The sequence below is a fragment of the Budorcas taxicolor genome, chromosome 18, assembly GCF_023091745.1.
Source record: "Budorcas taxicolor isolate Tak-1 chromosome 18, Takin1.1, whole genome shotgun sequence".
Classification (NCBI taxonomy): Eukaryota; Metazoa; Chordata; class Mammalia; order Artiodactyla; family Bovidae; genus Budorcas; species Budorcas taxicolor.
The window spans coordinates 3,675,342-3,692,304 of record NC_068927.1 but is presented as its reverse complement, the minus strand read 5'-3'; the positions used below and the strand labels follow the sequence as shown (position 1 = coordinate 3,692,304).

The 16,963-nt window shown below is 48.4% G+C and overlaps 1 protein-coding gene across 2 annotated transcripts in view; it reads left to right on the top strand.

Annotated features, from left to right (window-relative positions):
- Positions 1-16,963, top strand: part of PDPR (pyruvate dehydrogenase phosphatase regulatory subunit) — a 42,260-nt gene that overhangs the window by 6,322 nt on the left and 18,975 nt on the right. For both annotated transcript variants that reach the window (XM_052655521.1, XM_052655522.1), the window contains exons 2-9: positions 6,286-6,573; positions 7,645-7,778; positions 11,333-11,414; positions 11,506-11,669; positions 12,455-12,576; positions 13,314-13,431; positions 14,173-14,322; positions 16,548-16,740. In XM_052655521.1, coding sequence (XP_052511481.1) covers positions 6,350-6,573; positions 7,645-7,778; positions 11,333-11,414; positions 11,506-11,669; positions 12,455-12,576; positions 13,314-13,431; positions 14,173-14,322; positions 16,548-16,740 — 1,187 coding nt within the window. In that variant the 5' untranslated portion in view covers positions 6,286-6,349. The remainder of the gene's footprint in view (positions 1-6,285; positions 6,574-7,644; positions 7,779-11,332; positions 11,415-11,505; positions 11,670-12,454; positions 12,577-13,313; positions 13,432-14,172; positions 14,323-16,547; positions 16,741-16,963) is intronic.

Below are 16,963 nucleotides of genomic sequence, written 5' to 3'. Positions count from 1 at the left end.
GGTCAAATTGCCAACATCCGTTGGATCATCAAAAAAGCAAGAGAGTTCCAGAAAAACATCTGTTTTATTGATTATGCCAAAGCCTTTGTGTGGATCACAATAAACTGTGGAAAATTCTTAAGGAGATGGGAATACCAGACCACCTGACCTAGATCTGTATGTAGGTCAGGAAGCAACAGTTAGAACTGGACATGGAACAAGACACTGGTTCCAAATAGGAAAAGGAGTACATCAAGGCTGTATATTGTCACCCTGTTTATTTAACTTATATGCAGAGTACATCATGAGAAACACTGGGCTGGAGGAAGTACAAGCTGAAATCAAGATTGCAAGGAGAGATATCAATAACCTCAGATATGAGGATGATACCACACTTACGGCAGAAAGTAAAGAAGAACTAAAGAGCCTGTTGATAAAAGTGACAAAGGAGAACGAAAAAATTGGCTTAAAGCTCAACATTCAGAAAACTAAGATCATGGCATCCAGTGCCATCATTTCACGGCAAATAGATGGGGAAACAATGGAAACAGTGACAGACTTAATTTTTTTGGCTCCAAAATCACTGCAGATGGTGATTGTAGCCAAAAAATTAAAAGATGCTTACTCCTTGGAAAGAAAGTTGTGACCAACCTAGACAGCATATTATAAAGCAGAGAGATTACTTGGCCAACACAGGTCCATCTAGTCAAGGCTATGGTTTTTCTAGTAGTCATGTATGGATGTGAGAGTTGAACTATAAAGAAAGCTGAGCACTGAAGAATTAATGCTGTTGAACTGTGGTGTTGGAGAAGACTCTTGAGAGTCTCTTGGACTGCAAGGAGATCCAACCAGTCCATCCTAAAGGAGACCAGTCCTGGGTGTTCATTGGAAGGACTGATGTTGAAGCTGAAGCTCCAATACTTTGGCCACCTGATGTGAAGAGCTGACTCATTTGAAAAGACCCTGATGTTGGGAAAGATTGAAGGTGGGAGAAGGGGACAACAGAGAATGAGATGGTTGGATGGCATCACTGACTTAATGGACATGGGTTTGGGTAAACTCCGGGAGGTGGGGGTGAACAGGGAAGCCTGGTGTGCTGCGGTTCATGGGTTGCAAAGAGTGGGACACGACTGAGCAACTGAACTGAACTGAACTGGACTTCCACCCGTGCTATCACATTCACTCAGGTGCAGCCAGAAGTAGTAGTATCTCGCACATTCCACCTCGTTCTGCCAGCAGGTGATCGAGAGCTAGACTGTTGTCAAGAACTACATTAGCCAAAGAAACGAGAGGACTTGTCCAGTCTGTGCCATCATATAACAAACTGATGAGATTTCTCAGTGTTGCTTCACGAGAGGTAAAACCTCCCCGTGAAACTGTGGATCTGATGGCCAGCCCTGCCTCCACTGAGATCATTCCTAGTGCTCTCTAGGTACAGTGTGAGCCAGAGTGGTCCTGATGCAGATGAAAATCCCACTCACCTTGTAGTCCCTACACTTTGTGTTCCTTTAAAGTGAACTTTATCAGTGCATTTATAGTCTGTAGCCTGGCTGGGAAAGCACAGGGCCAGAGTTCCATAACATGTGATGGTTTGGGTGTCTGCAGAGGAAGGGATGCAGATCTGAATGTCCATCTCACAGTTGTTAGTTGGAGACATCCTTGAAGGACGTTGTTAAGTGGAGACGTCCTTGAAGGACGTAACTGTTGCTGTAACTTAAAACAGTGAGGGAACAGCAGACTGTTATGTTGATAATGAAGTGGGTAAAGCTCGACAACATTGAACAAGATGTTCATGTAAGATCCTGCTGAGTGTAGTAGCAAGAATGGCTATTAACAATCTAACCCATTGCACCATTTAACTTGTCTGATGATGCTTTTTTAAAAAATATATAATTGAATTTACTTATTGTTAATTGAAGAATAATCGGCTCTACGGTGTTGTGTTGGTTTCTGCCAAACATCAACATGATTCAGCCATAGATAGACCTGTGTCCCCTCTGTCATTTATTTATGTGAGTGTGTTGCACTGTCAGCTGCAGCATAGGGGATCTTCAGATCTTCACTGTCATGTGGGATCTTAGTTCCCCAGTCAGGGATCAAACCACGCCTCCTGCGTTGCAAGGTGGATTCTTAACCACTGGGCCAGCAGGGAAGTCCTGATGCTGCCTGTCTTTTGAATAGGTATCTCAGCTCTTCCACTGGCTTTACAGGCGGTTGTTCTTCTGTTGTGACCTGTGGGGTTTCTGGAGGTAAAAGCTTTAGTCTGGACAAGTGTACCCAGCTAAGAGATCCCTTGCTCTTTGCCAGCAGTGGGAGTGGTTCAGATTACTTTATAGGTGCCTCTCCATATTGGCATTAGTTGGTCTTCAGAGAACCTTTCTTATCAGGGTTTTTGGTTTTTTTTGTTTTTTTTTTGTAATTTTTATTTGTATACTTTTGGCTACACTGGGTCTTCGTTGCATTGGGCGGGCTTTCTCTAGTTGCAGCTGGCGGAGGCTCTCTTGTTTTCGGTGCGTGAGCTTCTCACGGCTGTGGCTTCTCTTGTTGAGGAGTACAGGCTCTAGGCCAACGGGCTCAGTACTTGTGGCTTGTGGGCTTAGAGCTTGGGCTCAGTAGCTGTGGCACACCGGCTTAGCTGCTCTGCAGCATGGGAAATCTTCCCGGACCAGGGATCCAACCTGTGTTCCCTGCATTGGCAAGCAGATTCTTTTTTTTTTTTTTTCCCATTTTTTATTTTATTAGTTTTGGCAGGTGGATTTTTAACCACTAGACCACTAGGGAAGCCCTGGTCACTTTATGTTTTAAGTGATTAAAATTTTTAAAATTTTCCTTTTATTGGAGTATAGTTAAATTACAATGCTGTGTTAGTTTCAGGTGTACAGAAAGTGGATCTGATATATAAATCTCTGTTCCTTTTCAGATTCTTTTCCCAAATAGGTTATACAGAACATTGAGTAGAATTTCCTGTGCTATATGCTCGGTTCTCATCAGCTTTATGTAATAGTGTGTGTTTGTTAACCCCAATCTCCTAATTTATCCCACCACCCCACATTCCCCCTTTAGTCACCATAAATTTGATTTCTAGATCTGAGTCTGTGTTTTGTAAAAAGTTCACTTGTGTGGTTTTCTTTTATTAGTTGTGTTTATTTTGGCTGTGCTGGGTCCTCACTGCTGTGCGGACTTTGCTCTGGTTGCGGTGAGCAGGGGCTGCTCTCTAGGTGGGGTGCTCAGGATGCTCGCTTCGTGGCCTCTCTTGTTACGGAGCTTGCATCCTCGGGCACTTGGGTTCAGTACCTGCGGCGTGTGGGCTCAGGAGTTGCGCCTCCTGGGCTCTTGCACACAAGCTCAGTAGTTGTGGTACCCGGGCTTAGTTGCTCTGAGGCATCAGGGATCTTCCTGGATCTGGGATTGAACCCTTGTCTCCTGTATTAGAGGGAAGAGTCTTTCCCACTGAGCCTCCAGGGAAGCCTGTGTCATTTTTATGTTAAATTCCGTGTGTGAGTGCTGTCACGTGGGCTCTGTCTCTGTGGGGCTGGCTCCACTCGGTGTGGTAGTCGCGAGGCCCGTCCGTGCTGCTGCAGATGGCCTTGTTCTGTCCTGTTAGTGGCTGCGGCGTACCCCGCAGTATACGGACTGCTGCACACGCCCCTTGTGTATGGCCCACATATACTGCACCGTCTCCATCCTTTCCTCCGCCAGTGGACATTTAGCTCCCTTCCATGTCTTGGCTGTGGTAGATAGTGCTCCAGGGACCATTGGAGGGCGTGTATCTTCGTGAATTACAGTTTTCTCTGGTATATGTCCAGTGGTGGGATTGCTGGATCATACGGTAATTCTATATTTAGTTTTTTTAAGGCACCTCCATATTGTTCTCCATAGTGGTTGTAGCAATTTGCATTCCCACCTACAGTGTAAGAGGGTTGCCTTTTTCTCCACACCCTGTCCAGCATTTGGAGTTTCTAGGTTTTTTGATGATGGCCCTTCTGACCAGTGAGAGGTGATACCTGACAATAGTTTTGATTTTAATTTCTCTAGTGATTAGTGATGCTGAGCATCTTTTCTTGTGTGTTTTGGCCATCTGTCTGTCGTCTTTGGAGAAATGGTGAGGTTTTAAGGGAGAGAAATGAAGGATTAGAACTGGGGAGACGATGGGGCCTGTGGGGAGGGGCTTACACTAGGACTAACTGTGTGGACAACTTTCCATCTTGAGGCAGAGTCTGACAGGGACCTGAGGCGCGGTGGGCCCCAAAGAACGGTTGGTTCCTGGGACAAGGTCTGTGCCTGCCTTGGTCACGGATCCGAGAGTCCCCCGACGGACGATGGTTCGGGCTGCTGGCGGCGCACGGGTCGGGGGCTGTCGTGGAGGAGGTGGGGGCTTGCGCGCCGCGGGCCGCCCTGACGTCTGCTCGGCGCCCCCTCTGCTCCTAAGGCCGCCTCTTCCTGTGCGTCCGCGACTCTGTGGTCTGCCCGCAGCTCTGTCTGCAGTTGCCTGAAGCTTGACGAGTTCTCCGTTCTGCTGTCGCATCAATTTTGTTAGAACCCTGCCTTGGTCGTGTGCTGCCTGTGGTACTGGAGCGAGGAGCAGAGTCTCCTGGGTCAGTTCCTGCCACTGCCCAGGGTTCACAGATGCGGCAGCCTCCAGGCCGGGTCCCTCGGTGTCAAAGTGGGTTCTGGAACTCGCTAGTCAACAGAAGTTCAGGCGCGGCTTTCTTGGGAGTCGTGCTGAGACATGAGCGCGAAAACCAGCAGCAGGGGCCCTTGGTGGCTCTTGGGGAGGAGAGCAGGCTGCCCACCCTCTCGGTGCTGCTGTGCAGGGGGTCCAGTTCCTGCTTCTGCTCCGGGCACCTCAGAGATGGCAGTCTCACACTTGGGCACCAGCTGCTCCGAGTTTCCCGGCGCTGCCTGCTGGGTCTCCGGCTGTTGACTCTGTGGAACCTTCCACTGTGCTTACAGACACCTCACAGCCTCTGCCATGTCTGATCCTTCTCAGGTTAAACATGGTTGTTTAACCCTCAGACTTGGCCCTCCTCCTTGTTTCTCCGTTTTTCCCATTTTAGCATCAGTTGTTGGCAAATAAGTTCTGTCATCTCTGTTTCCCAAGCAATCCAGGCATTGCTTTGGCTCCGCTGCGCCCATCCTCATCTGCGCCAGCCTGGCGTTTCCCTGAGAAGTGTGACAGTTTCCTGGCTCACCTCTGCTTTCCCTGTCCTCCTGGGAGCCTTCTGTGGAGCCAGCCTCACCCTGGAGACACGGAGCAGACCGTGTCATGCCCCTGCTTCAGTGTTTTCCTCTGCACTTAGAGTAAGCCCCGCTGCTCGCGGGGATCCTGGAGCCCCCATGTGGTTGGTCCCTGCCCTTCCAGCGCGGCCTCTCTTGGGGATCCTGGAGCCCCCAGATGGTTGGTCTCTGCCTCTCCAGCGCAGCCTCTTCTGGTGATCTGGAGCCCCTGTGTGGTTGGTCCCTGCCCTTCCAGCGCGGCCTCCTGTGGGGATCCTGGAGCCCCCGGATGGTTGGTCCCTGCCCCTCCAGTGCGGCCTCTCGTGAGGATCCTGGAGCCCCCGTGTGGTTGGTCCCCGCCCCTCCAGCGCAGCCTCTCCTGGTGATGGAGCTCCCGTGTGGTTGGCCCCCGCCCCTCCAGCGCAGCCTCTCCTGGTGGTCTGGAGCCCCCGGATGGTTGGTCCCTGCCCCTCCAGTGCGGCCTCTCGTGAGGATCCTGGAGCCCCCGCGTGGTTGGTCCCCGCCCCTCCAGCGCAGCCTCTCCTGGTGATCTGGAGCCCCTGTGTGGTTGGTCCCTGCCCTTCCAGCGCGGCCTCCTGTGGGGATCCTGGAGCCCCCGGATGGTTGGTCCCTGCCCCTCCAGCGCGGCCTCAGGTGGGCCCTCTTACATGCTGTGCACACGCTGTCCCCGCTTCTGTGCTGACTCCTCGAGCTCTGCCTCTCCAGGCCTTCGCACACGCTGCTTCTTTCCGACCTCACGTGGCTGGTTCTTTGTCATGCAGGTCTTTTCAAATGTCTCCTCTCTGACCACTGTATTCTGAGGCTGCCCCCAGTGACCCTGTCCTGTTAGCTCTGTTGCTTATGTTGTTCGTATATTGGCTGCTTGTCTGTCTGTCTCAGATGCAAGTTGTGTAAAGGCCGGGACCTCCTCGTTTGTCTTCACCGCTGTTAGACTGGCAGCGTGTCTGGAACTCAGGAAGTCCTGAAACATTGGCTGAGTGAACAATCAGCGTCCTGGGTTTCAGGCTTTTCTCGTTAATCCTGTGCTCTGAGTACAGCGGAATGACACACTTGGTTTCCTCTGTCTAGTGTGAATTCCTGGGATCTGCTGCGTGGCTGAGCGAGAGCACGGCCCCCGTTGCTGCCAGACGTGATGCTGCACCGGTTGCTGGCGGTGGTCCGAGGACCGGGAAGCCGCCGAGGATGGCGGGAGGGCTCCCCGGCCAGAGGCAGCGCGTCAGCGGCCGCGGCGCCCCCCGTGGCCCTGCCCGCCCGGGCGCAGGTGGTCGTCTGCGGTGGTGGCATCATGGGCACGTCCGTGGCCTATCACCTCTCCAAGATGGGGTGGAAGGATGTCGTCCTTCTGGAGCAAGGCAGGTAGGACCCCGCTGGCCATGGCCTGGGGCTCTGCTGCTCTCGGCTTGCCTCATCTCTGTCACCTCAGTAATGCTCACCCACCAATAGCTAACCTAACTGTCACTACTAGTATGAATAAAGTACAAAAATGAAACCTTGAGGACTTCGTTTGTGATGCCTAATATTCCTGTTGTCTAGTTTTCAGAGATTGAGACGTAACAAGTAGATAAGTGATGTATTTATTTCTGGTTTAAAGTACATCTTGCTCTCTTTGTTGTATTAATTCAACAATAAATACTGTGACTCGGGTGCTTCTTCTGTGAGCTGAAATGAAACTGGCTGTATTCTGTCTTCTGTTCCTTTTCTTTGATTATTTTAGAAATAATCTAAATTACTTTAGATGTACAGAACAGTTGCAGTAATAGTGCGGAGTTACTGTATACCTCACATCCATGTTCATCTGTTACCAACATCTTCTCTAAGGATTAATGTTTCAGTTAATGAGCCAGTATTGATACATTCGTTTAAACTAAAGTTGAGGCTTTATTTCCCCTAGTGTCCTTTTTCTGTTCCAGGCTTTTGTTCCCTGCTACAAATTGGACTTCATTCTAAATTCTGAATAGGTTACACATTTACATAGTTCAGAATTGAAAATGTGTAAAGGAGTACATAGGAAAAGTCTCCTTCAGCTCCTTAACCTCTAACTACAAGTTCCCCTTATGGAAGTGAATTATGTTCTTTAGGTACCATTCCAGATAATCCTCTCCATATATAATCAAATAAGTGTTGGTAGGTGTGTATGCGGGTATCTGGAGATTTATTTATTTTTTTCATACAAGTGACAGCATACCCTAAATAGTTTTCCTCACCTCGCCCTTTTCATTAGAGTTGCTCCATTAGGATTGGTCCATGAAAGTGTTCTTTTTTTTTTTTTAATGTTGTATAGGTGAAATTCCAAAATTTTAACTCATCTTGTGTTGATAGACAGTGAGGTTGATTCCGTCTGTGGCTGTTCCAGCAGCGGTGTAATGAGGGACCTTGACCTTGCTGTGTTCACTGACATATGCATCTCCCTAACAATCTATCCTGCAGGCTGGCTGCTGGCTCTACGAGGTTCTGTGCTGGCATCCTAAGCACCGCCAGGCACTTGGCCATCGAGCAAAAGATGGCAGATTATTCAAACAAACTCTACCATCAGTTAGAGCAAGAAACGGGGATCCAAACAGGTAAGCAGGTAGTCTAGACCTGTACTCAGCACTCTAGCGCTGCACCAAGGTGGCCTGTTGATCTGGTGATCAGACTTGAGTCTCAGGCCGGGCTCTGCCACTTGTCCGGCTCTGGCCTTGGGTGAGTCTCCTAGCTTGTAGCACTGTCTTCACTTTCCTTATCTGTAGGTGGAGGGTCTTCAATCAGTACCCTAGTTCCTTGTCAGATTCTGTTATTCTTAGGAGGTGAAAATCTTCCTGGGCCATTTCCTATATATTCCACTCCTCAAAGTATAATAAGTGGCAACACTTGGCACCTTAACTTCAGGTATTTGATGGTTAAATCATAGCTTGACCCACCCAAATATTGATACTTACTGGTATTTCTAACTATAAAGCACATACATGTGTTTCTCCTTACCTGTATAATTAGGGGAATAAGGACACAGACTATAAGCCACTTATTGGAGTAAGCAAGAGTCCCAAGAGCAGGAAGATGAATCTAAGACCATGGTCCATAGGGCAGCAAGGTAGAAAGAAAAATATAGTACTTTGTTGTAAGGTGACATGTTAGCAAGAAGCCCAGAGTCAAAGCTAGTTTCATTGCTGATGAAGCAGTTTGGTGACCACAGTACTGTTAGGGGCTGGTGAGGCCCGGTGCTGACGACAGGACGAAGCCTGTGTGAGGGCTGCTCTTTTGCAGGCCTTGTGTCATTCAAATCACAGATACATCAAGATTAATGCTGACAAAGGATGGTAGCTTCTATTTTTGCCAACTGAAGTATAACCTCATTTGTAAATTGTAACTTAAGACTGATTTTCTAGTAACTTAAACATGGTAGACACGGACCTAAATGTATTTCAGTCTTTTTCGGACAGATTTAATTTAATGACTGGAGTCAGGCATTAACCAGGGTTTGCGTCAGAAGAGGGTCCACAGCAGGCCCAGAGGGGGCACTGCTGACTCCTGGTCCCTTGGTTCAGTGCCTCGTGCTCTGCTGCGCCTGGCACTCCTCCGCTGTCAGAGTCCAGAGGGATGGGGACTTCGGGAAGATAGCTGAGTCTAGCCTTTGTTCTGGGTCACCGTCCGGAACCCCCTGTTGGGCCTGATCTCTCCCTGGTGCCTGTGGGGCGGTGAGGAAGTCAGGCAGCCGAGAGCAAGGGCACCTCCTCAGCGTGTCACCCCGGTGCCGTCCGGCAGGGCCGCAGTGAGACACGACACGGGGGCTTCCCTGATGGAGGAGTCTCCTGTCCGGCAGGATGGACGGGTGTGCACTCCCATGACAGCAGTCCTCCAGTGGACTGCTTGAGACATTAAATGACATCTCTACAGCCTAGTTTGTTTTGTTTTGTTTTCTTGGCCTAGGAGCATGCAGGATCTTAGTTTTCCAACCAGGGGTCAGACTTTCCCCCGCCGCCCTGCAGTGGAAATGCAGAGATTTAACAACCACTGGCCCATCAGGGAAGTCCCAAAACCTAGATTTAATGGTGCCGCATAATAAGCTAATCTTCTGAAATAGTTCACTCACATGAGGTGTATGGTAACTGCATTCAACTCAGAGTTACTGGGTCACTTCAGGAGTCCTCATTATACAAAATTAGTTTTGGCTGTGCTTCTTTTGTACCTGATAAATTTTTGTCAGGTGACTGAATGTGATAATCTAAAAATTTTAATAGTCTTCTGGAAGTATTTCATGTATTATTTGACCTTATAGTAAGGATGGGTCATTCTTTTACAGTTGAAAAACTTAGATGCAGGTAGATTAAGCCACTTTACCAAGTTGATGACCAATTAATTTTTAAAAATATTTTGTGGGTTATAAGGAACTTTTAGAAAGTTTTAAATATATATAATAAATTATTATGATAAACGTGAATAATACAGAAATATAAAAAGAAAAAGTCAACCTTCCCACTGAATACCCACCACAAGGTTACCACTCTGTGGTTTGTTCATGAGTACTTTTTTTTAACCAAAATGAGATTGTATTAAGCATGTCTGTACCTTGTTTTTTCCACTTAATATCTTGCACAAAAATATGCATGCATAAAATTGATGAAGTCCACATACAGGAGTATTAAGTAGATGTAAAAAGGAGGAGAAAGATGTCTGTGAACCGTTATGAAATGATCTCTGGGATACATTGTTACATGAGAAAACCAAGATGTTGAAAGCTGTATAAAATGCACTGCTTTTGTATAAGAACTAAGAAGCAATAAGAAAATATACATTATTTTGCAAATAAATATAGAAAGGATAAATCAGAAAATACTGAGGTTGGCTGGGCTTCCCTGGAGGTTCTGCAGTAAAGAATCTACCAGCCAGTGCAGGACACCAGAGTTCGATCCCTGGGTCAGCAACATCCCTTGGAGAAGGAAGTGGCAACCCACTCCAGTATTCTTGCCTGGGAAATCCCATGGACAGAGGCGATCCTGGGGGGCTGTAGTCCATGGAGTCGCAAAAGAGTCAGACATGACATAGCACCTCAACAACAACAGCTGAGGGTGGTCACCCCCAGAGTAAGTGGGGAACGCGGTGCATGGTGGGGAAGTGGGGAGTAGTTGATATTTCTGGCTTGAGGCTGTGTAGTTTTGACTTATAGAATGATTCGGACATTCTCCATACTCAAATATAAAAAAAACTATCAGAATGGGAGGGAACCAACAGTGGAATACTAGCAGAAATAACATAGTTGCATTTCAGATGAATAACAGCTTTATTATGGGGAAAAAAGCAAACTCAGAGACTTCTGACCATAGTGTTTAACTCTACCTTCAGTCAAAGACAAACGGAACTGTGAACAAACATTGACCTGTACTTAGCAAGTTATTTTTCACAGTGGTATGAACATTTTTGCTTTCTGTATATCCTAGGACAGAGCAAAGGAATAAATATAATGAGGATATGTCTAATACTTACAAAAACCAGGCTCTGAAATGATCATGACTATATTTCCTTTTAAAAAGACACCTGACTGATTCAAGCTTTTCTTCATGAGAACTGATAAGACATTGCACTCTGGGAGGCTTGTCATTGACTCAGGTGTCGTAGTGGTCACATCCAGTACGTTGACCGCAAACAGCAGGAATCGCCCGGGGCTGAGCTGGGCAACAAGGAGCTTCTGGAAGGCCACTGGGGCCTGTGGACTAGGAGGCGGCTGCCAGCTGGAGGCAGGGTGGAGCCGGGTGGTGAGGACCCAGGCCCTCAGCTGGAAGGAGGGTGGCCTGGCCGGGACACTCCTGCTCCTGAGATGAGAAGGGGGACCTCCGCCTTCTATTCTGGCTCAAGCCCCAGTGTTCCAGGAGGTCAGACCGGCTGAGCGCAGGTCACAGGCCTGTGGCTGTGCTGAGGACAGCCATCGCCACGGTTACGTGCCCACCAAGGACCGAGGAGAAAAGGGCCTGGTTACCCAAAGGGGTGCAGGAGGGAGGGGTCACAGTTACGTCCCTCGCAGAGCTGTGAGCTGAGCCCGTCCGGGACTCCCTGCGGGTCGCCCGCCTGGCAGTCTGGTGGGCTCCCACTGTGCCCCGCAGGTGGCCCGGTCTGTCTGAGTTTGGGCTGCTTTTCCTTCCAGGTTATACTAGGACGGGCTCCATCTTTCTGGCCCAAACTCAGGACCGGCTCATCTCCCTGAAGCGCATCAACTCGAGGCTGAAGTACGTATGAGGCTGAGCCCGTCCCGACTTCCTGTCAGCTGACCTCTGCGGAGGCCGGGGAATGTCATTGTGCCCCTGTGTTCTGTGCCAGTGTCGTAGGCATCCCCTGCGAGATCGTCTCCCCCAAGAAAGTGGCCGAGCTGCACCCTCTGCTCAACGTGCACGACCTGGTGGGGGCCATGCACGTCCCCGAGGACGCGGTGGTGTCCTCCGCCGACGTGGCGCTCGCCCTGGCCAGTGCCGCCTCCCAGAGCGGTGAGTGGGCGCGGGGTGAGGAGAGGGCTGGTCTCAGGAGAGCGGCTCAGCGGCGGCAGGGCCACCAGACAGCGTCTGCATGGAACTCCGGCTCGCGGCTCTTGAGTTTTTGTCTCAGCGCGGTACCTGTCAGCGCGGTTTCCCTCAGGGCCACGTTTTTCTTGTTAAGTCTCCTAGGCACTGCCTTCAGTCCTGCTTAGAGCATTTTAGGTGTAAGGGCCTTTGTCCCTCCACAGGACCTGAGAAGCTCCAAGGCTGGCACATGCCTCGGGGGTTTAAGGCACAGCTGGGGTCATGTCCTGGGGTTGGAATGAACGAGGGGAAGGCTCATCTGTGGTGGTGTCCGCTCTGGATGAACTGCTTCGTGGTGTGGGTCGATCAGGATTGAGGCGGCCCTGTGGCTCTGTTTCTCTCCTGCCCCTTTAAGGATCCCTGGATTTTTGTTTGGCTGCGCCATGCCCCTTGTGGGCCTTTGATTCCCAGCCAGGGATGGAACCCAGGCCCCTGCAGTGGAAGCGTGGACCCAAACCGCCGGACCGCCAGGGAAGTCCCATGATCCCTGAGATTTCGTTATGTGCTTCAGTTGGTTTTTTCAGTTGGCCTGGTCTTTTCAGTGTTGGGAAAGGCCCATTTCTGCCATCTCAGGATGTGGTTCCAGGAGTGTTTTGGATTCCAAAGTTAAAGCATGGACCTGGTCTGTTCAGTGTTTGTTGAGAAGCTGCTGCAAATGCCTGACTCTGAGACAGCAGATGACAAAACCCAACTCTGTGTTTACCTTGGGACAGGTGTTCAGATCTATGACCGGACAAGTATTCTTCATGTTATGGTCAAAAGAGGTCAAGTCACCGGCGTGGAGACAGACAAAGGACAGATCCAGTGCCAGTATTTTGTCAACTGTGCTGGTCAGGTACGTCAGTGACGAGACTGGGTCGCTGCCTTTCTTATTTAACTTTGTCTCCAGGATTTGGGGTACAGAGGTAAGCCTAGTTTTCTGATGGACTAAGCAGGCGTCCGGGACATGCTGTTCCTTCTGTGGCCGGGAAAACTCGGAATCCCCCCCTCCACACGGGAAGCCTGCCCTCGCCCCTCGTGTGGAAGCTGGACGCCGTCCCCCTCCTCCCTGGCCGAGGGGCAGCCCCGCTCAGGGAGGCCCAGAGAGTCAGCGCAGACAGCGCTTGGTCCCTGGTCGGGCTGCATGGTGGTTCGTGCCATCCCACCGCCCAGCAGACGAGCGTTGGGGTGCCCCTGTGTCAGGAGTGTGGGTTCCGTGTCAGGACCCTAAACTCTGCAGCCCAGAAGGCAGACTGTCCCTTGCCCCCCTCCACGGTCCTAGGGGCAGCCAGGAGTGCTTTCCGGCACGTGGAGGTCTTCGTGGTTGGTGTTTGGGGTTCCAAGGGCCTGGCTCCCCTTCCGAGCTGGTGGCTCTGTCTTCTCTGCTCAGAAAGCAGACTCCGTGGCTCAGCCGGTGCAGTGTTGCTCCCCTCCGAAAACGTTAGGAACTAAAGCTGGGAGTCGGCTTCTCCCAGCTGATGGGGAGCGGGAGCGCCCAGGAGCCGCTTGCAATGACACTCGTCTCAAGAGGCTGCCCTTGCTCACACGCCTTTCTGTTCCTCTCCACCCACCCATCCCTCTGTGCATCTGTAGTGGGCATACGAGCTGGGTCTGTGCAGCGAGGAGCCGGTTAGCATCCCGTTACATGCCTGCGAACACTTCTACCTTCTGACTCGCCCCTGGGAGACCCCGCTGCCGAGCAGCACGCCAAGTGAGGACTTGCACTTTGTTTTTACTCTTGTCTCCTCGCCCCTGCTCCGTCCTCTGCCAAGAAAGGCTTTCTGCTGAGGACAGACTGCGCCCAGAAGAGTCTTTTCACTTCTTTTCTGGAGCATGTTACAGGGCAGTGGACCCCGTTCTAACTTGACTTGAATGTCTCTTTATGAAAGGATGACCAAAGTGAGCATACCATTTGAGCAGTTTTGTTTCTTTGTTTGCAAGCTAACTGTAGTCCCAGACAGAGGTCTGACTTGGCCATGTCTGGAGTGTAACCTAGAGTTGACATAATGCTACCCATTGTGGAGATGTCACTGGTGAGCTCTAAACTCGGGCTGCTCAGTGACTCTCAGCGCCGTAGGGAGAGTTCGATACCACTTGGAGGTCTTCATCCCTAAAGTGGACTCTGCAGCCCCCTCTGTCAGGCTTTCATGTAGCACAGTGGCAGTTATGTGGTTTGATTCTGAGAACTAGTCAAAGCTTCTAGGTAAGTGATTGGTATGGGGTAATCGGAAAAACAGTCTCCACAATAAATCTGGAAGGAGCATCCTCGCCCGTGACTGGGAGAAGCATTTTAAAGCTAATGATGCTTGTGTTTACTGAACACTGCCTGGTTAATACGGGCAATTTTAGGTGTTTCTGTTTAACTTCTTTTTCTGTCCGTGTAGACAGCTGGCTTGCCTCTAAACCCTGTGTTCTCTTCTGCTCCCTACCTCCTTGTCATTTTTTCTCTCAGCTGTTGTAGATGCCGATGGAAGAATTTATATTCGGAACTGGCAGGGTGGCATCCTGTCAGGGGGCTTTGAGAAAAACCCCAAACCAATTTTCACTGAGGGCAAGAACCAGCTGGAGATTCAGAATCTGCAGGAAGACTGGGATCATTTTGGTATGTAAACTAGATTTTAACATGAGAGCCTTGTATTTGTCTAAGATGTTACACATTAAAGCCTTTTCAGAAACACAGGCATGGCTCATTTTATTGTGCTTCTCAGATACTGAGTTTGTTTCAGTAAATTGAAGGTCTGTGGCAAACGCTGCGCTGAACAAGTCTATTGGCACCATTCTCCAGCAGCATTTTCTGACTTTCATCTCTTGAATTTCGGTAGTTACAGGAAGACTTCAGACTTTTTCACAGTTATGTGTGTCATTGGATCTGTGGTTTGTGATCTGTGTATTTCTTCAGTGATCTGTCTGTTGTATTCATGATCTATCTGTTGTATCAGTGATCTGTCAATTGCAAAAGATAGGATTCGCTGAAGGTTCGGATAATAGCATATTTTAGCAGTAAGGGGTTTTTTTTTTACCTTTTTATAGTTTTAATAATATACTGAAGTCTGAGCAGAAATTGTTTAATGTTCAGTGGCGTTTTTGAGATAAAATTGATGTACACAATATACAAGTTTCATGTGTACAAACAATATAGCAGTTCTCAGTTTTAAAAGGTTATGTTCCATTAATAGTTATGAAATACTATAGTCTGTGTTGTACAATACATCCTTGTAGCTTATTTATTTCATACATAGTACTTTGTACCTCTGTACTCCCTCCCCGTACCTTGCCCCTTCCCACTTCCCTCTCCCACTGATAACCACAAGTCTGTATCCATTTCTTTTCTGTTATATTCACTAGTTTCTTTCCTTTTTAGATTCCACATATAGGTGATAGCATACAGTATTTGTCTTTCTCTGACTCATTTCACTAAACATAATACCTTTTAAGTCTGTCCATGTTGTTGCAAGTAGCAAAAAAAATTTTTAATAGCTGCATAGCAGTCCATTGTATATATATACCACATCTGTTGATGGACACTTAGGTTGCTTGTATATCTGGCCAAGTATTTTTTAATTTACATTTTTTGGTATGTATATTGGTATTGTGTTTTTGCTTTTTTTGTTTTTGGTGTTCTTTTCCCCACAAGGCTTGCAGGATTTTAATTTCCTGACCAGCTACTGAACTCCATGCACACACCAGTGAAAGTGTGGGGTCCTAATCACTGGACTGCCAGGGAATATCCTGTCCATTCGTTTTTTTAGACATAATTCTACTGAACACATAATACAATATAATTTTTACATGCACTGTAACATAATTTTTATATGCGCTGAGGGAACCAAAACATTCACATAACTCACTATGGCAGTATTCACTTTATTACAATAGTCTGGAAACAAATCAAGGTATACCTGTGATTCCTTATTTGATCTTTGTAACAACCCCATTTGGTTGTCCACAGAGGTTGTCTGGTCTAAGGATATAGTCCCTGGGAAGCCGATTCAGAGACCTAAAATTAAAATCTTGGTTAATTTTGTCTTCTCACTTTTTTGTCTAAGCTCATTGCTGAAATTTTAGGCTAGGAGGAAACCTACTTTCTTTTTTTTTGAAACCTTCTTTTGATAGGACTTCATTTAAGATGGAAGAGAATTTTTAAAAGCGAAACTGTTAATATGTTCTTTTACTCAGTTTTTAAATAATTTATTTAATAGGCAATATAATCATGTAATTCCAAATTCAAAAGGTATGAAAGGGTCTGTCATGAAGAGTGTCCTTTCTTCCACTTGAACTTAATTTTTTTTCCCTTAATTTGGGGAAATTTCAGACTTTTACAAGTGAAGAGAATAACATACAGATGTCCCATGTCCCTGCCAGCCGGCTTCAGCCTGGCTTCATCTTGATCCCTGTCCCACTGGATCTTTCCTGGGTGATGGACTGACCTTAAAACAAGCTGAGGATCTGTCTTTCGCAGCTGTTAGAACATAGGAAAACACTGCCTTTTATTGCGTATCTCTTTGGGGGCCTTTTAATTAAGAGCTTTTGTCCTACCACTGATGCCTATGCGATTTTATTTGAGGGCCACACATAGTATCTGCTCTTCCATAGCACCTTTCCTTTCTACAGAGTATCTTTTTTCCTCTGTCTTTATGACAAGAACTTTGTAGGGATGTCCCGTAATTCCACCAAGGCTTCCACTTCTGATAGATGGCCCAGTTGGCTCTTCTCACAAAACCTCCCCAAGACACTTTGGGAAAGGAGCAGGAGGCGAGGTGTGTAGGGGAAGGCAGTTTTGAGGCCTCTCAAGCTGAGGATAGGGTTTGGGTCTGTTGTGTCGCTCAGAGCCCCTGCTGAGTTCCCTGCTGCGTCGGATGCCACAGCTGGAGACGCTGGAGATCGTGAAGTTGGTGAACTGCCCCGAGACCTTCACCCCAGATATGCGGTGCATCATGGGCGAGTCTCCCTCAGTGCGGGGCTACTTCGTCCTGGTGGGAATGAACTCCGCAGGCCTTTCGTTTGCTGGAGGAGCTGGAAAGTAAGTCCTTCCCACTCAGACTGGGCTTGCTGGGCTTCCTCCTTTCTTGTTCACATGGTCTGTGATGTACTTAGTCCAGCACGTTCGTAGTAAGCGGACGACACGTGTCCGTAGAGAGCTCTGTCCCTGTAAAGGTACTCGGCCCTTGTTGCAGGCATGTCACTGTGAACCCCTCTTGTGGAGTTAGCCTGGGAACCAGTGGGGTGTTCATCTGTACTGCTTC